We start from the raw sequence: 21,386 nt of genomic DNA on the forward strand, positions 1-21,386 counted from the left end.
GCAGCTCCTGGAGCGGGTCCAGTGAAGGACAACAAAGATGACTGGGAGAGTGCACCATCTCTCTTATCAGGAAAGGCTGAGACAGTTCAGCCTGTTCAGCCTCAAGAAGAGATGAACGAGAGAGGACCTTATCAATGTCTATAAGTATGTGACAGGAGGGTGTCAGAGGATGGTGCCAGGCTCTTCTTGGTGGTGCCAAGCAACAGGACAAAAGGCAATCGGCAGAAACTGATGCACAGAAGTTCCACCTGAACATGAGGAAGAACTTCTTTACTGTGAGGGTGAATGAGCACTGGAACAGATTGCCCTGAGAGGTTGTGGAATCTCCCTCAATGGAGGTATTCAGGATCTATCTGGATACAATCCTGTGCAAGGTGCTCTAGGATGAACCTGCTTGAACAGGGAGGTGGGGCCCACTGTGGTCCCTTCCAACCTGATCCATCCTGTACCAAGCTAACAGGTAACTTGGATGAAGGTACATACAGCAGGACATCAGATAGATGATTAGGCTGAAAAGATCTCATGCTCTGCAGATGAAATAAAAAGTGGAGCTTAACTTTGATCTGAGCATTGCTGAATTACAGAATTCCAATTCTGTAGCTCAGGTTCAGTTTTTTTAGCCATGGTAGGTCAGGTGCCATAAAAATGAGTGCAAGCTACATATTACTCACAATTCTTTTTACCACTGCTTTGCACTAAAAGTTATATCCTCCTATTATTGCAGAAGCCCTGTATTTTTCAATTACAGCATGTGGCATGCCCCGTTGATTGGCACTCAGAAGTCTGTCTTGTCCTTATCCTTCAGGCAGAACTAAGTGTCAGTCACAAGCATGGAGCAGACAACCACTGGGGGAGTTGAAGCTGCCACAGAAATAATCTTGTGGCAACTTTCTCTCTCTCCTCCCTATAAAATATAGAAGAGAAAGGAAACACTGGGGGATGAGATAAGAGGATTGAAAATCCAATCTGGTTTTCTTATGTATGATTGATACACTAGGGATAGCTCCTATCTTAGTAGCATGCTGCATATCATGATGCTACTTGCAAAAAGCCTCAGTGTGTATTTCAGTCACTTTCACTGTAGCATTTGCCACTAAAATCATATAAAAGGTAGAGCTTTACCTGAATCAAATGCTTAGAAATACAGGTTCCTGTGATGCTGTGAACTGAACAGCTCAACTTGTTTTCCTTCCACTTCCATTTTCCTTTAAAAGTACCCGGAGTGCTGGTTTGCATTATAAACTAATGACCTGCAAAATATTCTACTTAAAGCATAACACATACATTGTCATCTGATAGAATTTTGTCTGTCATAACATTGGAAACAGAAAAAACCCAAAACTAATTGGATGCCATTGATTTCACAGAGTAACGTATTTACAGCAGGTGATTTTCACTTGTGCATGAATTATACTAAGTGTGTAGTTGGCATTGCAAGGATATTTTCACTTGAAGTTTCTATGTTATTCTTGAAAGCATCTCATAAGAATCTGATATCCTAGTGATTTTTTTAGTTTTTATTCATTTGGTAAATTTACACACAGTAAAGCTGTAAAGAATGTCCCTCGAGTAGAAAAACCCAAGACCAAAGCATCCTTGACTGTTCTGGCCTAGCTAAAAAGAACCCTTTGAGGCTATAAATAGCCTGGTGTGACCCTCTGTGAACACATTAGGATCTTCTGCTGAGAGTATAGTTTCATTCTTACAAATGTGGAAAACAGGATTAATGCATTTTTACATTCCTGACTTCCATTGGACTTTTTAAGAATTGCTAATATCCTAATCAAGAAAATCACATTTTTGGAATGTTGTCTTTTTATTATATCTGAATGTGTGATATTGCCTTTGACTACTTCTATTCTTCCTTGTGCTGTTTGAAAAGATATTCTCTTAGTTCACATAGAACAAGATCTGGAGTCAAAGTAAGTCCTTCTAAATTCTGTGTAATTGGTTTTGTGATGTGTGTTTGGTTTTAATAGCACAGAGATATGTTATAACTTAGCTGGACCATAAAATTACATCTTTGATATGGGATTTTAATGTTCCAGATTTTAGTATTCCTAAAAATCCCAATGGTTCTGTTTTTTAAAATGTGGTTGGTGCAGTGAGAAAAGGAGAGTTCACAGACTAATTGACAAGTAAATACTGTACTAAGACTGTTACTTCGTGTCTACAGATCTGATGGAAAATGGATAAACATACATAAGTATATTTTTAAAACTTTGACCTCAGCATTTAAAACATACCTCTCCAACAGAACGTGACCTATATATATTAAATAAATAATATTCTAAAATTATAGGAGTACTTCCTCCATAAGTGGAAAAATTTTAAAACTTTTTTTATTGATTCTGTAATGGACGGACATTTGAGGGCTAGGTTAAGATTCTAGCTAAGTCTCTTATTTTTCCTATTTAGAGCATCCAAAGTGTGTTTTTTGTCATAGGGATAATATTAACAAGACAAATATATAGGTGAAAGGGCTGGTGAACCCATGGGAATGTAATTTAGCAATTAGAGCACGAGTCCAGAAAGATGGAATTTTTCATACTTGCTGTAAAGCTTTGCGGCTGAAGGAGCCTCAGAAGAGCTGAATTTACAAAGGAGTGGATGATACAGATTTCTGTAGTTCTGGTCAATGAGTGGTATGTTCAGAACTACACACTTCCTAGAAAAACTTTGGACAAAATCTCATGGAAATGCATCCAACCCCGCTTTTGAAAAAAATTGCCACAGAGGACAAAAGTCTCTTTCAAGTCTTAGGAAGAGTGTTTGAAATCTGGTGCGGAGAGCTATGATGCTCAAAATTAGAAGGCAGCATCTGCTCATTTTTCAAAACTCAGAGGAAGAATGGGAAATTCGCTGGAGTACAAAATACCTCATTTGCCCTTGTATGAAAAATACAGGAAAAAAAACCCAAATGGTCCAAGCTTCAAAATTTTGATCTAGATTTTAAATTACTCCTCTCCCACTTCTAAAAATACAGGATGCTGGATCATTCAGCTGCATACGAAAATGCTGCCATGAATAAAATTCTTACCCAAATCTAAGTTAAGATTTGTATTTTTTTCATGGTTCTGGGCATTTTACCACTGGGATTAAAAGAGTTCCATTCCTGCTGTTAATTTTGCTCTATTTCATAGACCTCCCACTGCCTGGCAGTGCATTGAAGTCCAGGGACCTTGATTAAACCCATCTAAGCAAACCACACCTGGGATCGAAACTTCGTAGCCTCAGTGCTGTTGTTTTGATGCTTCTGTGCTGAACAAACTGTCAAGTGGAGGAAGTTTGGAAGTGACTGATCACTTCTGTGCTTACAGGTGGCATGCAAGAGCCGTATTCTGTGTTGTGATCAGATGAACTTAATTCCCCAGTGAAAGCTGGGCAAGGTAGTCAGTTCACAGTCCATTTGACTGTAGCTATCTGCTTCCTTTTTCATTAACCACATTTAGGAAAAACAACTTTAAACATCCCATATAAGTGTCAGTGGGGGCACTTTACAAATGTGAGTCTTCACAGCAGAAAGCATAGCAGAGAACTATAGAAAAGTGACAGTAAATGAACTTTTATTTTAAAAATGGACCAGTAGGACAATGCTAACCCCAAAAGGAATTTCAGCCTATGAGTAGATTTGCCAGTAAAAAGCAACTAGACTCAATAGAGTTCAATAAAACTAATCAAATCAAATTAATCTGTCATCCCCAGGGAACTTAAACAGGGCATGAAATAGGCAAACAGCTTCAGAGCTTTTTATTGATGTGCTGTGGTGGATCATTTGATAGAATTGGTTGGGAGGCAAAATTTGCAATTTTCTATTGATCATAAATTCAGTAGCTATCTCTATGTAGCCTTTATTCAATATAGAATAAAATCAAATATCATAGAGAGCCCCTAAATGGAGAAAAAATCCCAGTCATAGAGATGCAAACTTAATAGATTATTCTTGAAATAACAATAACTGATCTGTTTTATGGATATTTGTTGTCCTGGTATTTGCTCTGCAAGATACTTCATCTCTATTTTACAGACAGAAAAAAATAGGCCTAAAGAAGGGAAATGACTCGTGTGCATTTGTGCAGTAGCTCAGTGGCAGCACCAGATAAGTACAGAGGCACTCAGACTCCTGGAAACTTGGACAGCCCTTCAACAGTAGTGCTTCCCTGACAGCAATTCCTTGTTCTTTCTGTGATGCCTTTATTATTAAACAATTTCTAAAGATTATTTCAGATGGGAAAAAAAAAAAGTATTTTCATTCTCTTGCATAACTTAGAATTTCTAGAACATAGGGAAATACTTTGTAATTTTGCTGTTGATACTTTGGTACAGGTTCTATCCTCTGGAGGCATATTGGCAGTGATTGGATTGTAGTGCTGTAAAAAGCAGTAACACAGAGTCACCTGTGCTGTACCTCATCACCTTGTCTAAAAAGGCATCGAAGTGCAGTAAATGCAGCTGTTGGCTTAGTTTCATGCATTGCAGTGGGGTGAGGAAGCCCTCTTTCCATACATGGGAATGACACAAAGCAAATAATGTCAGAGATCAGAGCTGTGTGTAAGTGACTCAACAGGACAGTCAGAAACAGAAGTCGAGTGACCTCACTTCCAATTTTGTGCTGAACTCTTTGTAGAATTGGGTGCTTTTTAGTGTTCAGTATAAAATTAAATAGGAAGGCCTCATTTAAAGAAAGTATATATTTTCCTTAAAAAAAAAATCGTCAGGCTTTTTAAGGATGCCTTAATGTTCTGATTATAATGTCCAAATTCAAGCATTTTAAAAACTCATGGGCTTTCTGACATTTTATTTTGTTCCCACCTGCTGTCATCTTTTTATACTACTTGTTAAGAAAGGAATACTTTGTATGGAGATGTCAGATGCTTTTAATTATATACAATTTGCTTGTTTCTTACAGCACTTATCTACCTGCCTATTAGTGCTGAATTCTTCTAGGATGCAAGCCCACAGAAAGTTTTCATAATTGATTCTGCCCTGATTTATTAGTATATCACATGTTCTTTTAAAGTGCTCCCAACATATGTATTTAATGTAGTTTCCTTGTGTTGAGGAGAACTTTAAGCATATTTGCAGTTTCTTTGACTGTAAAAAAAACCAAACCCAAACCCAAGTATTTAACAAAGAAATTCAAGTACATTCTGTTTTTCTTAGCTAAGATTCAAAGTATGGCTCAGCCCAAACTCAGAAAGAAGTCTGGAGTTCTTGTACATCTGCTGAAAAAACCAGGATTTTGCTTGTACAAGCTACTGAAATGATGAAGTGCACACTTGCCTTGTTATTTAACTGACAGCATTAGTATTCAGATGGAGAAGGTATCCAGCAACAACACTGCTGAGCTGTGAAAGAACCATATGAATTTTTAAATGATCAGATGGGGTGAATAAGGAATAAACAGGAAATATTGCCCCTTTCCTAACACTGAGACTATCAAAAGCACAACAGAGACATAGATACTGATACAGATAAACACTACATAAAATCAGAATACATAGGTCCCATTAAATAAAAAGGGAGAGATACAGTAAAAAAACAGTTGAACTTTTGAAAATTAAGAGCTATTAGTTTCAGAGAAGTATTGCTGTACATTAAGCTAGAGCAGGTGTGTGAGAGTGGCTGAAATATACTTGAGAGTAGCAGTCATTCATCTTTCCCCTGAAGGAGCACATAAAAAAAAGTCCTTTCCTGATTTATTTTTAAACATACTACAGTAAGTATCCAAAAACGGCAGTCAAAAGTGACAATTGAGATTGTAAGAGTTTACCCTCTTACCCATTGTAAGAGTTTACCCTTTTAGGTTAGAAATAGTGCCACTGAAATTACTTGTCCCAGTCCATGGAATATGTATTTATCCTAGCTGAGGAGATGATATAGTCGAATTTCCTTAAGAAATTGGTAAATTTAAATTAAAGAATCAAGCCCGTGTTACTGGTAATAGTAGAGCTTGACCTTTTTTTTTGAAGGGGAAAAAAAAAGCTAAAAAATACTTTGTGCTGATTATTTGTCATTTGATCAGGATAAGATCAAAGACATTAGGGAAAAAGGCTGTACCAGCTGAATTTTTGTGTTACAAATATTAATTTGCACACTGAGGTAAGTGTTTTAGGTGAGTCATTTTCTCTGCTGTAGAGGAGTTCTGCTTGCTCAGTGCTACTGTGAGATCACTGCCCTTGAAATTAGTGTGGATTTTGCTGGAGTAAGATTGGAATGGGCCTTACAGGAATTCAGATAGTTATGGGATAGACAATTCACATGCTGAGTGTGGGCAGATATGGTACACTATCTGTAAAACATCCACAGCCTTTTTGGGTGGCATCAGGAGGCTAAGCCTTAGACTCTTAAAAGCAGGACTACATGATGAAGTTTAGGTGCCTGAATTACACCTGAATTGCTCTTGATTTTGGATAGGCATAGGACTCTAATACTGAAATCCTCCAGATACATGCTATATGGGATAACTGGACCTTTTGCGTTGAAAAGTTGGACAGACTTCATTTATTTACAGCAATTTATACATAAAAGTACGTGGAAACAGAAAGGTACCTGGTGAACACAAATCAGAATGGCTTTTTTGGGCTAAGTAACTTTAAAACTCTATGTTCTATTCCCAGCAGGACAACATACAAGCAGAGGGAGGCTGCAAATTTTGGTTGGATTACTGCAGAAAATGTGGGAGCTGCTTTGGTTACCAAAAATTAATAGAAGGCTTTAAAAATTATCTTCTCAGTAAACTGGATTTTCAGCCTTGAAATTTCTTGTTTTCCTCTTACAGCTTGTCATTTAGGGTAAATGAACTCAGCGTTGTGCAATGGTTTACATAGCTGCACAAAGGTAAATACAGGTAGTTCTAGAGTATGTTACCACCTTGTGAACATGTCAAAGTGGTATTTTATGGAAACATTTCAGTGACAGCCTTTTTTCTTGTTTTAAAATGTTTGCTGACAGTGTGTTTGAAGAATGGAGAAAGTGAATGAACATGACATTTGTACTTGTGACCTCTGTTCAAGACAGTGATTATGGTACTGTGAGTAAAATTGGATTTTTTTCTTCAGGAGTCCTGCAGAAAGTCACTGTAATATTTGAATTCCAGGTTTTCCATCAAAGTGTAACTTGGAAGAGATTTAAGGGATTCATAGGCCTTCTGTTGGCCCTCAGTCCAGGATTTTAGGACAAAAAAAAGTAAATTGGAACTTAAAATAGCAGCTTTGCTATATGGGTTTTTTTGTTGTTGTTTTATAGTTAAAGGGGCCTGTTTCTAGGTGTCAACCAGTTTTTGGTTTTGAAGTTAATTAATTCAATTGAAAAAAGGTGGGAAGTACCTGGTAATTTGAATTGTTTTGTCCAGTGTATTATCCCAAGCCCGGTATTCTATGTTATGTTATTGATTGCTGTGTCTGGTCTGGCTTTGAAATGTTTCAAACCATGAGAATTTTATCATTCTTCTGGGGCTACTATGTCTTCTTAAGAGATTTCACTGACAGTAAGTTTTTCCTGATAATACAGGTAGCTCTTTTCTCTGCTTTTTTGATAAGTGACTCCATTATTCTTTGAAATATGTGGGTGATCACTAGACATTCTCAAAAAATTCCCTTCCAAACGGAAGACAAAGAGAATTTTAGGCAATATAGAGGATAGATAGCAGGAGTGAAAAAAATTTATCAAGTTGGATATCCTTTCTGATTGAAACACGTTTCTTAAGTCTGCACCATACTCTTAGTGACACACAATTATGATGGATACTACTTGTGAGAGACTCAGATGTACTTTTCTAGAGACCTAAGTTGGCTTGTTATTTCATTTTTAAGATACTGACAGTGAAATGACTAAAGAGTGAGACAAAATCTGTCTGCAGAATAAATATGTGAATCTTTCCATCATTTCAACTTTCTTCCTCTGCTACATTTTGTTGTGTTTGTATCCCTTATTTTTGATTTTTATCACATACTGTGAAGGCCAGTGTTCTACAACAGGATCTTGGCAGGTTGAGAGCTGTGACTGTGAATAATGAGTCAATTATCACTTAGTCAGGGGAAAGGCAGAGTGATCCTCTTGCTGTCTTGAAAGTGATCCTTCCTTCTTCCCCTTCTCTTTCAAAAGTGAGGACAGAAATGGTTGAAATTCAGAACACTATCAAAGAAATACTCTGATACTTGTCTGTAGATTGTATTTCTTTAACTTCAAGACAACTTACGTGTGTTTTTTTCAATAATATTTTAATGTTCATTACAGATACTGCTTCAAGGGAGCCAGTTATGTGATGCATACATTGGGAGACTATGGGTGTCAGTAGCTACTTTGGGCAGCTGAAGTTGGCTCTTACTGGTCCTGAGGGACTGTGCTCAAGGCTGGCAACATAATGTTTAAATCACCTGCTCCCCTTTAATTTATATGAAATGGCCTCATTATGCATATGGTTGCATAGCTGATATTCTGTCCACAGAATAGCATTTAACAACTGCTTTGGGTTGCTTAGACATTTTTATTCTGAATTTTTCTTCACAAGCAGTCAGGAATCTAGTGTCACATTGCAGTGGTGAATGTTTCATCAAATGTAAGAAGGTTTAATATTCTCTAACCCAATAACTCTGCAATGGTCTTAAGCAGAAAAAGGTTTCTGTCAAAAGTTTATGACTGATCTCTTAGGAAAAGGCATAGTGCTTCTAAGCTGTCGTCTGGAGTTGGTAAATGGCACATAAATACTACAAATGCACCTGTTTTCTTACTAGCTCATTTAATCTATCTAGGTTTTTAGCTGTGACAATAGCTCAGGTGTCCAGAAAATATATAACCTAATAAAGCAAGTTTGTCAGCTCATATGTGCTGCCTAATTATAACTGCTCAACTATGTGTCATAGGTCTTTTGATGCTAAAAGTGGTATTATTTTCTCTGGAGAATTCAGAACCTATATTTTTGAGAAAGATGATCTGGTTTATATCCCAGAAGAATGACCACAGTGGTATACAAGAAAAGCATGGGCTAGTGCAGGAATATCATGTTTATTCAGAGTGTGTTGCCTGTATGATTTATGCTTCAGATCATTCCGGTGATGATTTCTTTTGTCTCTCTGTTGGTCTGGTGAGAAAAGTGTATGGCTTCCAGAATCTTTTTATCACTTCTCATATGTAAATGCTCCTGATGTGCACAGGGAGGATACTGGGTTGGTCCTCAGGCCTTGTTGTTACTCTATAGGTCTGGAGGTGTTGGGCTGCATTATTTGCATATACACATTTACCCCAAAATACATTAATGTTCTTTTGTGGCTTGTCAGTCTTTAGGATAAAACTTGCAAGTTCTTAGGGTAAAACAGGAAGCCCATCCTGTTTTACTACTAAAGTAAAAAAAGACTGAAGTTTTTTGAGCTAGCCATCTAGTTCTTCCTATAAAGTAGGGTGTCAGTAAAATTATCTTCAGATATTGGGTGACCGTTTTACGGGTCAAGAATTTAAAGGAGGGTTTCATGTCTAATAGTGCTTCATTTCCATGGCTTAAAAAGAGAGTATGTTGGAAAAGTGGTGGCTCAAATGTACTGCTGTATCCAAATACTGTTTTAGGAAGGTACTTGCTAAAAAAGCAGGGAGAAGCAAGGTGTTACAGAGATCTGGGATTTAGGAGTTATTCAGAGGATCCATCTGTTACCTGAGCATTAAAACCTGTTTGCTAGATTGCTCTGGTGTGATGCAGTTTGCTTTCTATGAACTGTGACTCTTGTAAGTGTGGACTTCAGGTTATGTCCAGCCTGCCAGCCCCTTTCTGTGTGTCATAGTAACTGCAGCACAGAGCTGTCCCAGGAGATTAATAATTCTTTGCTGTATGTCTCAGTGTAGTAACCCCAAAGGCATCATTAAAACTCTCCACAACAATTACTTCAATGCTTATAGTACATAATTATGCTTTGGAAATGCAATGCACTGTTTCTTATTGTTGCAAAGTAAATTTTTCAAACTAAACCCAAAAAGCTTCATTAAATGAGCATTTCTTTTTCATTAAGAACATGTGGTGCAAAGTTCATTTTAATTGATTGTCCTATAGCCGCTCCTTATTTGATAATGGGACTTTAAAATAAAAAGTACTGCATTTTTATTTTGGTCTGATTACTGTATTTTTTGCCAGTGTGAAAGAAAAAACCCCTGCCATTCAGCATGGGTTTGGAAATCCATACTTCCATGCACATACTTGTCTGTAATTAGCTTCTAGATTCTGTCTGTATTGTTGAGATTTCAACTGATGATGACCTAGCTGTATCCTAATTCTGCTGGCTGCTTTGTGCTCCATGATCCTGGCTGGTAGGATAGTCAGAAGCACTTACAGTTGTCTTAACTTTGCTCTTGTTGTCCAAGGAGTTGTTAAAGGTCTGAAAGATGTCAAAAGCTATCATTGAAAGACTCAGTTCTGTTTCTGAATAGTTCCCTATTTTCAGCAAGGACTCAATTAACCGCTATTAATGTACAAAATAAGCCCAAGAGAAGTTATTCTGATACTCTGTCAATACACTGGAAATGCATTTTTCCAGTTTGTCTTTCAAGACCAAAGGAATCCCCTGAGGGAACAAACCCTGCTTGAACATCTGTATTTATTCTTTAATCTCAGATCCTAAACTTTGGGCAGCTCAATATCACTGGCATACTGCTATTTGCTAGTCTGATCCCAATAAAAAAAATATTTATTTGCAAAATTTTCTCACTCACATTGTCGACATGGGGAGGAAATCAAATTGGGGATAGGTAATTCAAGAGCATTGTATAGCTGCTAAACACTGGAAGCAGCAGTGTGTAAAGAAATCAGCTCAAATTAGATGTTTTACCAACTAAAAATAGGGGGGTGAGATTATAGGACCTGTCAGTGCATCTCATCATGTGGTCCTGGACTGGTGGAGGTTCTGGGAGTGGTGTCTGTGGACACCCAAGGGCTCTGTGGATGCTGGCCCTGGACCAGCCAGTATCAGTATCAGCTCTGACAAGAACTGCCAAGGCTCACTTCTGTACTAGACAGCACGGGCATTTGCTCTAGTGGTTGTGGTTCACACATGGGGCATGTGTTTGTGTTGATAAGCAGTTTGTGCTGATAAACAGGGTGATACCAAGATACTGATGTACAAAATACAAGGGTTCCTCCATTTTTGGCCCAAGTCATCACTGTACTATGATCAAAATCCCAGCACTTTTTGACAAGAAGGTACACCCTGGATTAGGTATGTAAAGGAATAGGTGTGCTTGAACTCCTTGAGATGTTGAGTGATTTTGTGGGCACAGATCCCATGTAAGCACAGTTGATGGGCTTTTAAAACGAGAGCTGCAGTGTTGGGAGCCTGTGTTGGTGTTGGGGAATGAGGGTTATTTTCTGGTTTTAGTGCTATAAGTGTACATCCAGAATATCTCTACTGACTGGGCAGTTGCTATTGGGCTCCTGTGTAGTGGTGTCTCAAAGAAGAGACTTTCATCATATATGCTGGTGTTTGCAGTGTCAAATGAAGACATGGGCACAAATGTTATGTGCATTGTCCCCAGAATTCAGAGAGAATTTAAACAAAGTTTTAAAATAAAAGCTAAGGTGCAACTTACTCTCTCGCTTTTTGGGGTATTACAACTCTTGGTTGATTTTATAGTTTTCTGTATATTGCATAAGCTTTTGTGATAATGAATTCTTCAGTATTGAGGAATAGGTGGAACTCTGGGCACTTGAAGTTCAAACTGCATATTCAATTTTATGGTAAAGTTTGCAAAATGCATGTATATGTTGGACATGGAAGCTTTCATGGGAGGAAACATGAATGTCTAAAAAAGTCAGTATTAGATCTAATGAAAAACACGCTTTTCTTTTTCTTGGATAGTGCATTATGTTTTCTGATCTGCGGTTCTCCTTGCAGAGAAAGAGGGGAAGAAAATCCAGGGAAGTAAAGTGGACTCCTTAAGAAAAACTTGTTCTACTTCTGAATTACCAAACAGAAATAAACAGGATGGCTCACCTGAAAGAAGCAAAGAAATGTGGGTGTCATTTCCACCAGAGATGCCAAATGAGAATGAGGTAATGAGTTAACATTTGTCCTTGTGGACAAGTACCACATTCAAACAGATGAAATATGGAGAGATGCACTGTCCAAATGTTAGAGGCTAGTGGTATTTATCCAATTTGAGGCAAATATTTAAAATACTATCTAAGTGTTAAACGCTTAGAGGGGCACCTGCAGGGATCATGTTTGGCAGTGGCATTTGCCCTGCTGAAGAGCTGCCATAATCTGACTATCAAATAAGGCCCCCTGCAATGGGCTATGTAATGCTTTCACTGGAGAATGCAGTTAGTGGTAGAGGTTGGCAAAAAGGAAAAAAAAATCCTGAGAGTATGAATGCCACCATGGACAGATTTATTTTGTTGCTTGTAGATTTTAGTAAGTACAGAGTTCTGTGTTACTGAAGTTATGTTACTGCCTGAAGTAAACAGTGGGCAGGCCAGGGGCATTTTTGATCTTCTGAAACATAGGGGATTAGGGATTTAATGTGTAGGGACAAGAGAACAACAGACATCATCTGGAGGGAGTGAGATGGAAGTCTGAGTCAATTTGTTAAGAACTTCTGCCTTCCTGCCTGAATAACAAATAATTGAGCTGTGATCTAACCTGTACTCAAAATTTCCCTTCATTAAACTTTTATTAAAAAATAAGTAACAGGTCCTTTTGTGAAATACACAGAGCAACACACTGAAGTGCTTTCAAATGATGGGTCTGCCAGGCCTCCGAGCACAAGCTGCCACCCTCCTCCTTACTAGGACATGTCTTTGAGGTAGCATCAAGCAAGGCTTTTTAAACAATTTCATTCTGTCAGTTGATTGTGTAATAATAATGAGAATATTTTTGCCATTTTTTTCATAAAAGGTATTGTTTTCTCATTGGTATAATTTGTCTTTGTGTCTCTTACTTTATCCACATTGAATTGTCTTTCTGCCACATAAGGCAATGTACAACTTCCATTATCCTTGTAATGGAACTTCCACAATCCTTTATGTATGTCTTTGTTTCTAAAGAAGAAAAAGCTTCAGACATGGCTGCACATTTTTGTCACATTAGCGGTTTAAGAAACAAATACAATAATAATAGAATGCATCAGAAAAATTGCAGTGTAGCAGCAGGAGGAGGCCATAATGCAGTAAATAGACCACTGTAACCTTTAAGCCTGCCCTGAGGGAGGAAAATGGGGAAAAGATGGCTGTTGAAAACAGTGCTACTTTTCTAAGTGCTGCTTTTTAGGCATGCTGTGATTACTTGCACTATTGTTCCAAATGATTCAGTCTAGTCCCATGTAGGTTTTCAGAGAACCTGTACCTGTTCTATTTTCAGGAGCATTCCATTCACTTCTTAAATATTTTTCCATAAAATATCTATAAAGCTGTTTGAACACAATCCTGAGTAATGTGTTCAGTGGGACTCTACTTGAGCAGGGAGAGTGGACAAGGTGACCTGCTGTGGTGCCTTCCAACCTTACCCCTCCTTCTGTGATTCTGTGAACTGTATGTATAAATCAGTAGGAGCTTTAATTGTGATTTTGATTCTGTTTCATGCATGTAAGTACTTCTGCCCATCTATCTACAGACAGTGATGAGTGAGAGCTCGACAGCTGGTGTCTCTGATAGAAATAATCTCAGTCTGTCTGAAAGAGTGAAGGTGAGGTTTTCTTTGATTTTCTTCAAAGTGGGGGTTATGAGCAGAACATGACTGATTTTTGCTGTATTAATTTACAAATTACTTGCAATTTGTTGATGTATTTCTTTTCCATCTGTGGGAAAGAAGAATGAGAGCAATCCAAAATTTTTTCTAATGTTAGTGAGTATGTACTTTTAAAGTGTAAAGATTATGTAAGTCTTGATGAGAATGTTTTCAAACCAGGTTGGAAAAAATTATCTAAGAGCATCTTTAATTACTTCATGGAGAAGCCAGGGCATGTAGTAAATCCTCCATGGTAACACTATTTGCAGATAGGCTGGGAAAAAAAACGCTTTTGCTCTGACCCTGTGCATCTATTCAGTGATACCTGAAATGAGAAATGTCTTGTCTTTTGTACGTTTTAAATAGTTTAGATTGTTCAAGGGACTTTAGCCTGAGAAAACAGTAGAGCAAAGCCCCAGGTGAAATACTAGATGTAATAATTCTTAGGGTTTTTTTGCTTCCTAATCAATTCACCATTAGTGTCAAAACAGAAGGATCAAGCTCTAGTTTGCCTACAGCATGTACTGTCTTTGTGCCATATGAAATGAGCCTGCAAAATTGCAAAGTAACTTACCATGTATCATTTTTCTATGAAAATATTTTACTTCTTCATCTTCCCACTAAGTTCCTGAAAAAGTTACTGTACAGCTTGAGCTTCCTTCCCATCACTTGAGTTGATGTGCAGCAATTTTGGCAGTAAATCTTTGCCTATACCTAAAAGTATTTCCTTTGGGTTACACATTTCAAAGAAAACTCATATGCTTTCTTGGAAAAATGCGGGGAAGAATGGAGAAGATGAAGCAGACAATTTACTGCATTTTTGCTTTGCTCTAGATTGTACTATAAGGAATGGAACTGATCTATTTTAACCTATTTTCCAATTTGGGTTTTTATGGCAGGTGGACAAGTACTTAAACTTGGAAGATGTAGACACAGATGAAGAGACATGCAGTGGTAGGTTCTCCCCTTCATATTCACCATCATTTTCTGTCTTTGAATGCAAGTGTGTGAACACTGATTGAATAACTGTTTCTCCCCTAACGGAGATGATCTTCCTCAGTTCTTCTATTGCTAGAAAATTCCCCACATTGCCCCAGTTCCCCAAACTGAAGTACTAACTTCCCCACTCTAAGAGGTAATGAGATAATAAATTAAGAGGAATATTTATTGTACTTTGTGCTGGTGAAGTTTTTTTTTTTCAAGCTTTTCTAGAAGTGCAGAGCGCTTCTTGTTAGCAACATCTCTACATTTTTCCGCATTTCTAGTTTGTATCAAAATTACTTTGATTGCAAACGTTTTTTTGCAAGGTATTGTGGGTGCTAAGAGACAGTTCTGTAAAGTGGAAATATTTAATGAAAATGCTGTCCCTACCTATTAAAACAATTTGATCCTGGGCTTAAAATAGATGAGATGAATTTTGAATTCACAGTGAACTTCTTTAAGAATTCTAATTATGAGCATTTTGAGTTGTGTTGAACTGTTCTGTACATCTATAGTAATTTTAACTCTCCCGCCTCCAAAAAGTAAGTGGAATACTAATGTCTGTAGTTATAGGTCCTTGTGTGATCTTTATTACAACCAGAACTGACAACCTTTTAGCATTTAAATTCATTTTCCTCATCTATACCTGTGACTGTCCAAGGAAACCAAGCCACACAGATTAAGGGATTTGCCTGAGGTCACAGACAGAAGCTGCAGGGCTTTGATGCTTGGTTTCTTAGTTATTGCCACTTGATTGGTCTCTGCACTCTTAACAGTGTAGTTTTGATTAGTCTTTCCTTTCTGTGTGTCCCAAGCTCCTATGAAGTCTGAGGGCTTAGAGACTTGCAGTATCTCACAAGAAAATAATAAACCAGCATAAGTCAGGTTTATGGCAAATATTCTTCAGCCTTTCAGAAAGGAGGTAGTAAAACAGCAATCCCAGATCAGGTACAGATGTCAAAGATTTCTTTTGAGTGCAGTGTTCATATATGCCCATTTTTCCCTTTGTAGGGCATTGTTCTATGTTTATGTCTTAAATTCTGGTAATATCTGTTAAAAAACCCCTGGAGCTCACTGGTGGAAGCACAAACCCACATTTCACTTGTCTCATAATGAAATGAAAAATGCCTATATCTAGTTCATTAAAGTATTGTTAAATATCTCTAGTTCCAAACAGGCCACAAATTGGTTGATGAGAATTAAGCCCAATGTTCTAAAACAGAGCTTTGCTTGACATTTTACCTTTAGATTTTTAGGAAAAAGAGCTCTGCTTAAGCTTGGGGATAACTCACTGTGTTCAGTACTGTGACAGACCTTGCCTCTCTCCAGCTTTTGGGTCATTTCTGTGTATTTGTATGTGTCCAAGAGTAAATGTTAATCACATACATGTGGAAAGCCCTGGTAAAACATGCTTCATTTGAGGCAGTCTGCCTCAGTGCAGAATGAGGCTGCATCAACAATGCTCACTACAACATTAAGCTTTTAGATTGTATTTTATAACATTGAAACACTGCCTAGCCAGAAACTAATTGCTCCTTCTAAATGCTGCAAGGAAAGCGAACAGCATCCAAATTTATACCTGGGAAACCCACAGCCTGGGTCTTGCTCAGGGCTTCTATGGTGAAGGTAGTCAGGCTGAAAAATTTCCCCTTGACTCCTAGGTGCAGAAAATAGCACTTACAGTTTGGTAGTTATCTTAGACATCAAAATCCACTTGATAGCTTCATACTAAGAGAGTTAAATCTGCAGAAACCATGGCAACAAAATGCAATTTAAAATATAAAATTATGTCACCTATTGTTTGTAATGATAAAGTAATCTAGAATAGTATCACTAGTGAATATCTTAATAAAGGATTAATTCTGAAGAATTCCATTTAGTTTATAAATGAGGCAAATTGTGACACAAATTAGAAAGACATTGTTGTTGACCTTTTTAAATGCTGCCACCTTATGTCAGAACAAATGATTGATTTAAGACTTTGTATTGTCAAAACAAGCTAAAAAATATCATAGCTTATTCTACCCAGTAAAAAATATCATACCTTGCTAGTATAATTGCAGCAAACCTTTATCTCTCCTTGTTATTGGCAGCAGTTCAGTATCTCTGTGCTTCACTTGGCTTTAAAGGGCAGATCAGTTAGCTGAGTTAGCAACTGTACATTAATACAATAAATATTCACACTTAAGGGCAACTAGCTCAAAGCTGACAGTATGAAAAGTGTGATAGAAAATAGGTGTTAAAACATCCCATCTAACCAGTGCTGTCTGGCAGATGTCCTGGAAGAGTCATTCTAGTGAAGGGTTTTTTTGTTGTTTTTTTTTTTTTTTTTCCAATGTATCTTGCAAAGTTCAATGTCTTTTAAGATGTGAATGAATGTGACTGCTTCTTACGAGTAAGAAAAGCAGCCCACAGATTTGGCCAGTATGCAAATTCATTGTAGCTGTTTTTGTTTGACAGCACTGGGCTGAAAGCTTGAAACAAGGGCAGTGCTTTGCATTGTGGGACTTTGGCACAGAGAACCACGATTGGCAAAGTGAAATTGCTGCCCTAAACCATGGCTTTAATGCATCGTGCAGACAGCATGGGTATGGTGTCCTGCCTAATCGCTCTTTCTCCCTGAATTTAATCTCTAACTGTAAGTAGCTTAAGGCAACAATGGAGGTGATCAGGCTTCCTCCAGGGATGGATGGAGGCGGCCGAGTGCCTGTGTTTTGGCAACAGAATTCCTTTCCAGGACTGGTTACAAATTTCTTGCTGCAGGGCTTGAGGGATAGCTAGGTGATAATAGGTAATATTTGAATAAAGTACAATATATATAAAAAAAAGTCTGGAGATCTCGAGTGTGCTATTGTTTAAATAGAAGAGAAAATTAAAACAGGACTAATTAAATGTATGGGTAAGGCTGCATAGCCAAGGATATAATTGTCTCATCCTAATCCAGCTTGGAGTACTGAAATACTGCAAACTTGTCTTTTCAAGGTCCCAGTTGTCTGTAACCCTGCAGAGGCTGAGGAGAAGCCAATTGACTCAATTACTTTGAAGCTGAGGCCAAGCATAACTATTGATAATTTAAAAAATTCTTTAGGCATATTATATCAACATCTGTTATTTTTCATAATCTGTGCCTTTCCATTTATATTTTGAGCCTATGTTTATATCCAGAAAAATCAGGTTGAGGAAGAGGATTCAGAGTTAAATGAAGTGGATTTTTTAAAGTATGGGGCTCCCCCCCAGCTGGTGAATCCTTTTCTTGTTTTTCTTCTGCAGTCTCTGCAATCCATTTAACACTGCCTTGAGATGATTTCACACTAGGCAGCTCTTTGGGACTAACAGCCTGAAGCATGAGAATTAGAGGAGACTGCAAAATTTAGCTTTTAAGCTTTTTTTGTTATCACTCTCTTCTCAACTCCCCATCAACAGCATTTTTGTGAAATGTGGTGTCTGAAAGTGGTAAAACCTGTGTCAGTGTATATATATAGCTGTCAGTGTATATATAGCTGGGCATCATTTGGCTACAGTAAAGTTATAGACAAAACTTTGAACTTCTTCACTCTTGAAAGTTAAAAGCAGACTTGTGCCAGTAGATTATTTTTTTCTATACTCATAATTGATGTCTATGGTACACAATAAGCAAAAAACTCAACTCAGCAGCATTGACAGATATAGTAATCACTTTCTGGGATGTGGTAGGGAGGGACTAAAGAGAATTGTTCATTTTCCAAATATGCTGTCATTAAAGTATGCTGGACTTGAGTGAAGTTGTTAGCCATATCATTCAGGGAGTTGATTCTTCATGGTATGAGAGGTGCATTTCAAAATGTCTTCTCAGTTTTTTGGTATCACTGCCTGTTCAGTTATCTCTATATATGGTGCTGTTGGCAGTATCCAAGGCTTTCCTGTTGCTAATTAATCACCTCCACAGAGAACATAATTAGCAGCTTAATTAGGATCATCATCCAGTAGTGCTGTAGCAGCAGCCTAAACAGGCTGTGAGGTACTGGCTAGAACTTACAATAGCCTGGAGTTCCTTTGGGTGCTCCCACTGAGAAGGAGGACTGTCAAAACTCTCTAATTTTTCTCTCTGAAGGGGTTTCTTTATTAAACATTATCAGGGAAAGCAGCATTTACCAATTAGACTTTCATATGCTGTCACACAGCCAGGATAGAGAGAGACAAAGCTCATTTCTGGCATGTCTACTGGCAAACAAAGGTTGATTACATTCTTACGGGGTGATTGAAGGGAATTTGAAACATTGTTTGCATTACTAACAAGCCTTAAAAAGTGGAATTGACATTCTGAGTATGACAAGCACTTGCTAAAAGCAAAAATAATTTTCCTTCTGTTGTCCTAATTCTTAAGAGTTATCTTTCTGAGCCGTTGCCAGGCTGTTGCATAACAGTGCTTCCTCCTCATCTCTCTGCAGATTGGTCTGTTGAGGGGGAGAAGCTCTTAGTGCAGAAGTGATCAGTGTTTATATCAGTAGGTAATAAAAACCTCTTGATGTCCAGGCTTCCCTTACTTTAGTAAGGGTATAGGTTTAGGTTGCAAGTTTGAAATAGTGGAAGATGCCATTGTCTTTAAATGAGCATTTACATCTTCTTTCTGTCCTACAAATACTTTTGACCCAAATTATGAAAAAAGCAGCTGCAGAGCACGTGAAGACATAGCCTAGATACCCGTGAACTGTGCTGTCCTTTTCAGAAAGCTTTCCATATAACTGGTGCAGAATCAGAACAGATGCTATGCTAAGAACAAGGACTGAAAGCACTTAGATGGCTGGAGATAGACATAAGCAATCAAGAGACTAGGGATGAAAACAAACCCACTTATATGTGAATCATGAACCAAGAGACAAAAATCTAGAAATGAAATACCCAAGGGAATTGATTCAACTCTTTTTAAAATAACATTCTACTTTGCAATTTGAGGCCCTGTTGGCTTTTAAATGTTACACTATTCCCAGAAGAAAATTAAATGAAGAATTTGATCATGTATTTTTTACAAAGACCTAGCTAGGAAATCTTTATTTTCAAATGCAGATTCACAGGAGAATGAGAGGTCCATAACTCCATTACCATGGTAGAATTGTGCAGGTAGAGATAAATAGCCAGTTCATCCTTTTCACCCTGGATCTATGTACTCTCTTGTTGGTTCCATTAACTGACATTTAAGCAATGCTTTGAAAATTTATTCTGAGACAAGAGAAATGTAAATGCAGTATAAAACTGTAAAGAAACTTGTGTATCAGCTGAAAAAAATAGTAGGTAGATTTACATAATCCTTTGACTGAATTGCAAGACATATGGTCCCCTTAAATTCTTTCATAAAAACATTACTGAGACACGATGGACACATCTGTGCTGTGGCAGAGCTGAGATTGATTCATGTTAAAAGATATTTCTAAACCTAAGGCATATCCTTCTGATCTGTCACAGAATGCAAACCCACTGGTCCCAGTATGAAGGTTTTGCTGAAGTTTGTAAAGGAAAAGTGATTCAGAAAAGCTGTGCATTTGTGAACTGTGGAACACATCTTGCCCGTTTGGAAAGGTTACACGTCACTCCATCCCAGATATGGGGAGGTCCTCTCAAGTACCTCTTTTTGGAAAGCTCAGGGAGAAACAGACATCTGTGAAATACCCTTAGACGAGAGAGTCATCTGGCACTGTAGTGGGGCATATTAGTACTTCTACCAGGTATTTTTACTTAATGTCTTATGAGAGTCATACGAAGATGTTTTGCGATGATTCTTTATGCCCATTGTACCGATGGTGAAGTTCTAACAAAAGAGAAATGAATGAGCCTGCTCAGATCATCAGTGTCAGGTGAGGTATCTTGTAACTTCTACTGCAGGCATCTGTGCTGAGGACCTTCCATCTTTGTTCCGAAAGAAAGGAGTGTAGTCCCAGGTGTTCTCTGAGTTTAAGAGCATGTGCATCCAGGTTTTAATTCAGCACCCTTAAGAAAGAAGGCTGTCTATTTTCAGCCAAGTTTGAATTTTCCTTACTACAGTATTACTATCTATATTTTAGCTCAGGACTCTATGGATCTGTTTTAATGGTAGTTTATGCAACAATAAGTACATCACACTGACTAAAAAGCTACTGCCCATGTCTGAGCACTACAGGATTTTAACAGGATTTTTCTAATTTTGCATCGAGTGGAAGGTTAACGTTGACTATTTTTATTCAGCAGGGTCATTAGTTCTCCCAGGAGAGGTGGAAGAGGCAATGACTTACTGTACACCCTTCTTTGATAAGCCTGTTCAGCCAAAGCTCAGAGCGTGGTCAGTTCCCCAGCCATCAGACAGCAAAGCCCAAGAGGTATGAGGTCAGATGTAGTCATTCAAACTTTGGGGCTTTGGGCTATTTGTTTCTTCCCTGTTGGCTTCTAATGTTATTTTCACAAGAACAGAGGGATATAGATGGAAGATGTGGAACTGCTGTGAGTTAACAAGTCATATTACTAATTTTTAAACGAATCATGAATTCTTAAATTATGTTAAGAATTGAAATAAACACTATTTTATCTCGCACACTGCTACTATATAATCCTACATTTTCAAAATGTGTACTTCAATACTTCAAGTGGTATGTGGGATTTTTAATATTTGATTTGTCTAACTCACAGAATACTCAAGTAAGCTCTTGCACTTTTGAGCCTTTTAGCAATCCTTACATAGAATGATGGACCATTTCA

The 21,386-nt window shown here is 37.8% G+C and overlaps 1 protein-coding gene across 8 annotated transcripts in view; it reads left to right on the forward strand.

The window, feature by feature from the left end:
• The window catches only part of IFTAP (intraflagellar transport associated protein), a 41,325-nt gene that overhangs the window by 12,729 nt on the left and 7,210 nt on the right, over nucleotides 1-21,386 (forward strand). For 6 of the 8 annotated variants that reach the window (XM_069017135.1, XM_069017133.1, XM_069017138.1 and 3 more), the window contains 4 exons: nucleotides 11,874-12,031; nucleotides 13,590-13,661; nucleotides 14,603-14,657; nucleotides 20,880-21,010. In XM_069017135.1, the coding sequence (XP_068873236.1) occupies nucleotides 11,874-12,031; nucleotides 13,590-13,661; nucleotides 14,603-14,657; nucleotides 20,880-21,010 (416 nt within the window). The remainder of the gene's footprint in view (nucleotides 1-11,873; nucleotides 12,032-13,589; nucleotides 13,662-14,602; nucleotides 14,658-20,879; nucleotides 21,011-21,386) is intronic. The other 2 variants (XM_069017134.1, XM_069017136.1) reach the window with 2 other exon arrangements.

The sequence above is a fragment of the Aphelocoma coerulescens genome, chromosome 5 (genome assembly GCF_041296385.1).
Source record: "Aphelocoma coerulescens isolate FSJ_1873_10779 chromosome 5, UR_Acoe_1.0, whole genome shotgun sequence".
Lineage (NCBI taxonomy): Eukaryota > Metazoa > Chordata > Aves > Passeriformes > Corvidae > Aphelocoma > Aphelocoma coerulescens.